We start from the raw sequence: 5,365 nt of genomic DNA on the forward strand, positions 1-5,365 counted from the left end.
TATATAGTATATATATATATATATATATATATATATATATATATACGTGCTAATCGAACATATAGTACACAGGTACATACACCTATAACATAAATGATCACGGTCATCAGTAGTATACCAATTACTCACCACGAACACAGATCAATACATACTCCGTATATTCTGTTCTCATCCGAAAGTACAAGTGAAAGGTATTTGCAAAGTATATACCTTGCGCTTCTTGCTGGCTGCATTGTCTCGCACGCCCACACTGTCGTTGTGGACATCCATGGCCATTTGAGCGGCTCTCACTTTGGCGTGGATGGCATCTACATCTTGTTTTTCTTTGCTCTCTCTTTCCTTTTCATTGAGAACGTCTCGTCTTACACTCAGAGCCTTTGCATCCAAATTCGCCAGAAACCGAGTTTGCTTTATATCTAATTCCTCTAACCCCTCCATATTATCATCCTGCTCTGAATCATCCTCACTCCCATCAGCAGTGACAGCCGGTATGCTTACATACATTGCCGCATGTTTCTTCTCTGCCGCGGTTTTCTTGGACTTATTGGACGTCGGCTGAATGTATGGATCTAATTGATCGCCGGGTGCGGCACCCCCTTTCTTCCCCTTTTGCGACGGCTTTTTCTTTGCTGCAGTGCCCTTTTTCTTGAGACCACCTCCTCCGGGCCCATCTTTAGTCTTGCCTGCTCCTGCAGACGATTTTCTTACGCCCATACTGTTCTCTGACTTTGGTTATATCTATAGTACTGACTACTATATAGCACAAGCCTTTAAAAGTGAACTCTGCAGTTTTATTAAAGCCTTGTGATTATATGGCACTATAATATTCATGTGATAGTCTACGCTGGAACAACTTGTAGTCGTATGCTAAGGACGTCAGTACGTGCAGATGTGGTCTGCCGTGCGTATGCGATCCTGCACACCTCGTCGATGTGATTGTGATAAAGCTGATAACCATTTTTACGCACGTGACTGCGTCATTGATTTTCTTGGGTTATAGGGTTATTTGATTTTGTCCAAAATACAATTTCAGCATTTCAAAGCATAGCCCTCTAAATTATAAATACATGCACAGCCCGTTTTTATTTATTTTTAGAAATGTAAATATTTATATTTTTCATTCGTATGTATTTTAGTAGTCATCACGACCGGTCTAGGCGCTTTTCTTATATTTATCTATTTTGTAACTGATGATAAAATAAATCGTTATTTCGTACCAATTTTCTGCTTCATTTAGATTATAGAGGGTTAAACAGTATACCCGTTTCATACTGTAAAATACAGTATGGAGCAAGTGTGTACCCAGTAACCATGTTATTATTGGCTATTTTACTTTATATGGAGTTTAGGAGTGGGCCCAGTGTGGGCCTTCAAGTATTTATAAAAAAGCATCACCAATCAGACAGTCAAATGTTTAAAATACTCGGTGGTCGGTCGTTTGAAAAACAACAACAATCTATTTTTTAACGAAAACAAACTCATCATAATCTTGCTCATCATATAATAATAATATAGGCAGACATAGGAATAAAAACATAACAATTGAAAAACAAAACAAAATGTATAAAAATATATTTAAAATATATTTCATGCGACAGGATATTTACATATTTACCAACATTAGTAGTGTATCACTCCTACCCGATAATGGATATATTTTTTACACAATGTGTATTCACACTTTCACAGGCTGGTAAAAATAACCTTTTACCGATAAATCTGTTTACCATCCCAGCATACTAGCGCATTAGCATTTATGTGGCTTTATTCAAGCTTCAGCAGCGGATGAAATATGGCGTCCGGCCCGTGTAAAATATAGTCCAATGGCGTATAGCATCTTCATTTTTTAGCCCTCATCTGCCCTCACATCGGCAAACCAAACATCGATTCCCCGTGAGCGCTCATCGCTTGTTGTGTAGATGGACTGTTCTATTGGCTTACCCAAGAAGGAAGCTTCAGTTTGCTTTCGTAATTCTGATCGTATGTATTCCGATACCTTCGTAGATTTTCTGCACTGCATTCCATGAGTCCAGACTAGTAGCGGTTTTATTTCCTACTCTAATCAGTAAGGGCGGTTATCTTGGGGTGCAACCGTGTTATCTTTGTATCTGACACTTAGTATTTGATGGTGAAACAGTATTTGATAGTGAAACCTATCAAAGTTTGTTTATTTCACTGTGTATATAGGACACAAAATATTTCAAGTTCCTATCATTATCATCTTGAACACAACAGAATCGTCTACAACAAACTAGTACACGAAACAAACTTGACTACACTACATTTAATCTATTGGAGACATCAGAAAATTTCAATTGCGACACAGAAGGTAAAATGCACGCCAAGTTATTATTATCATGCGTGGTAGCTGCACTAGCAACTATCGCCTCGGCAATGCCTGCACAATCTCTCGCGGACCTTGGAATACCGGTATCCGGGGCGCAACTTGAAGTAAATAATGCCGACAACCGCACCGGTGAAAGCCCACAGAAATGGGCTGAGAAAAGCGGACCTTGGCCCGAGTTCACCTATGTGAAGAGACAGGATAGAAGACGTAAGCGCAGACTTCTTTCCGAGAGTATTCCTCAGGCAAAGGACAGTGGCCAGCATGTCAAGGCCCGTTCTTGAACAATGCCATCTAGTCCGCAATTTCTATCTTGGAGTTGCATTAGCAACATACTGGAGGGTAAAAGTGCACTTCCATGTGATCATAGAAACCTGGAAATCTGTTCGTGGAAGCTGGACGACGCGACACTTTTCAGTATTTATGTACATTTAGTCTGTGATTATGTACAAAAATAAATCATAGAATCATTCACTTTCTTTGGTATAATGTATTGAAAAGTGTTATAGCGGTTAGTACACGTGTGTGGTTAGTACTCGTCTTTCGGATTATCAATAGCCTAATTTCAATCGGTTTGGTCGCATTCGTTCATTTGTTTTTGTTCATGGCGCTGAGCTTGTAAGGAATAGGTTCATGCAATAGAGCGATGTCCATATAAACGCATAACACACACTATTGAACACCACTTCATTCCTATAATAGAAGGATGAATTGAATATACTAAAGTTGCACAATAAGTATTACCTTTTGATTGAATATGCTAAGAATTGTATAAGTATTATACTTTCTAGTGAATCTTTTTGGTCATAGATTTTCATTGCGGTGACTGATATTTAATCGTGGATAGTCTCATGTATGGCAAGAAGGAAGGAACTGTAGTCAATGGCGTATTTATTTTATCTCGTGCAGATAAAGATGCAAAGGGATTATCAGAAATATATCGGTGCCTGAAGTTCAACTTGCGGTGTACACACGACAGGACTTGGAACCTCATTACGTTTGGATACTACAAAGTTTACAACTGTTACTAAAATTCAGTGCCATAGACATGGCCGATTGCTTGCGTATGCTTGTGAGACCCTCTACAAAGACCAGACATGGCAAACTAAATAAACTAGAGATGCTGCGTTTGGATGAAGCTAGAGATTTGCCATACCACCATAAATGAAATCAATAATTACGAGTTATGTGAAATCGAGATATAAATGAGTACATCGTCTTATTTTGTATGCTTTTTATTATGTATGAATGTATTTCTCAAGCTATTGCCGTCTTGTTACGTACTTTTGGATATAAACAATACGTTACTCTCAAGCTATTACAGTCTTAATACACACTTCTGAATATAAACATCACATTACTCTCAATATATTGCCGTCTTGGTGTACACTTTTAAATATGAACAGCACGTTAGCTATTGCCGTCTTGATATACATTTTCGAATATAAACGGGAGAAATGTAAACTTTAGGAACATACTCGCAAAGACTCTATTGCCCGTGTGCCTCGGGTACTCAAACTCAGTGGTGGGCAATACACCTCGGTGTTCACTGTCCTTACAAGTTGGCAATCAAATTTTTAAAGTAAGACCACATTGAAATCTTATGTGCATTCATTTATGTGGTCGGACAGACATTAAAGTACGCATCTGCGTATAATTCAGATGTATAGTACGATCTAAATAGCGCTTTAAATTTGTCAAATGCGAGAACTACAAGGCGTGTACTTGTCCTATGCAAGTACCGACATTTCCTCATACGCTTACGTATAGTGCTACCCATAGGTATCCCGTGGGTATATATGTCGATTAGTATTGGGTATATATGCCTATGAGTGTATATCGATTATTGATACAATGATCAGTTGTATTTTATTTTGAATTGTATATATTTCATCACTCGCATCTGTCGGATAGATCTCACTTGCAACAGAATATGTATCTATTGCAGTTTGTCATCAATGCCTACGAATGTAGTACGTCTCGACCCAATCGTGACCATAAAAGGAGTCCAGATTTTGTTCGGGTCGAACTGAAGACTGCCATTTTATCACATACAACCCAACTTCTAACTAGTTCTACTATATTTAACCTTCCTTAATATTTAACCTTGGACAACGACGGATGCATAATTTCAAGCTAGCGATCAGAATCAGGCTTACATCCTTTTAAAATGGAAGCATGTGTCAAGGGTAATGAAAAGATAACACCGGTGCCAGAATATCTGGACCTTATTTTAAAAAGTACTTTTTTGAAGAGAATAAACGCATCTCTCCAAAGTACTGACTATTTAGTATTTACACACACCCGATACACCGAGTACTCATGGAATTGATCGAAAGCAAACTTGGAACTGAGAAACTTGTTGGTGCGGCGGAGCTGGCAACTCCGGCTGATGTCACTGATTACCACCGCCCACCAATCAGTGGACGTGTTGGAAATCCTGATTTGGGATTTCACACTGACTGATTTTTAGAAACTATGTGTCATCGATTTTCTCAATTTGCACTGTATTTGGTAAAAATACCAACGAAATCAAAGCCGTATTATATATACCATTTTGATCTGGGCTGTCTCTCTAATAACTACCACACATATTTATAGCAACATATTAGCGTGTACATACAACATATTGAGACTACTATCACAAGCAAACTATAGCAAAGCTTAACCTCGCAAGTATGGCAGAGCCAACCTCATTAGTAGTGAAAAATGAGGGCAGCGATAACCTTCCCATAACCATCTCTGTGTCTTCAGGGCTATCTATAAGCTCAGCCGCTTCACCCAGAATCGATGGCACAATTTCACCGAGTTCATCAATGAATGAGCTGCACATGGCATACATGGAGGTGAAGGATGTGAGTGTGCAGATGAATGCCAAGAATACCAGTGTATACGAACTCACGGGCACGCAGGGCATGCTGACTACAAACACCATGCGCCATGTCGAGTTGCAGGCCAGGGATATAGCCCTTGCTGGTGTGCAGTGGTACTATCAGGTTTGTGTGGATATGATTGAACAAC

General features: G+C 39.1%; 2 protein-coding genes across 2 annotated transcripts in view; one reads left to right on the plus strand and one right to left on the minus strand.

Moving 5' to 3' along the window:
• SARC_03744 (hypothetical protein) overlaps positions 1–829 on the minus strand; it is a 12,383-nt gene extending 11,554 nt beyond the window's left edge. The window contains exon 1 of the mRNA XM_014302461.1: positions 211–829. Coding sequence (XP_014157936.1) covers positions 211–714 — 504 coding nt within the window. The 5' untranslated portion in view covers positions 715–829. The remainder of the gene's footprint in view (positions 1–210) is intronic.
• Positions 830–2,010: 1,181 nt separating this feature from the next.
• SARC_03745 (hypothetical protein) lies at positions 2,011–2,819 on the plus strand. The gene has a single exon (XM_014302462.1). It carries the CDS (start codon positions 2,335–2,337, stop codon positions 2,626–2,628), a length of 294 nt encoding a protein of 97 aa, XP_014157937.1. The 5' UTR covers positions 2,011–2,334; the 3' UTR covers positions 2,629–2,819.
• Positions 2,820–5,365: the final 2,546 nt, after the last annotated feature.

This window comes from Sphaeroforma arctica, assembly GCF_001186125.1.
Source record: "Sphaeroforma arctica JP610 unplaced genomic scaffold supercont1.197, whole genome shotgun sequence".
In the NCBI taxonomy this organism is placed as follows: domain Eukaryota; class Ichthyosporea; order Ichthyophonida; genus Sphaeroforma; species Sphaeroforma arctica.

What these genes read in the sequence shown, in the direction of transcription:
- SARC_03745 (XM_014302462.1), top strand. Translation starts at nt 2,335, where the DNA reads ATGCACGCCAAGTTATTATTATCATGCGTGGTAGCTGCACTAGCAACT.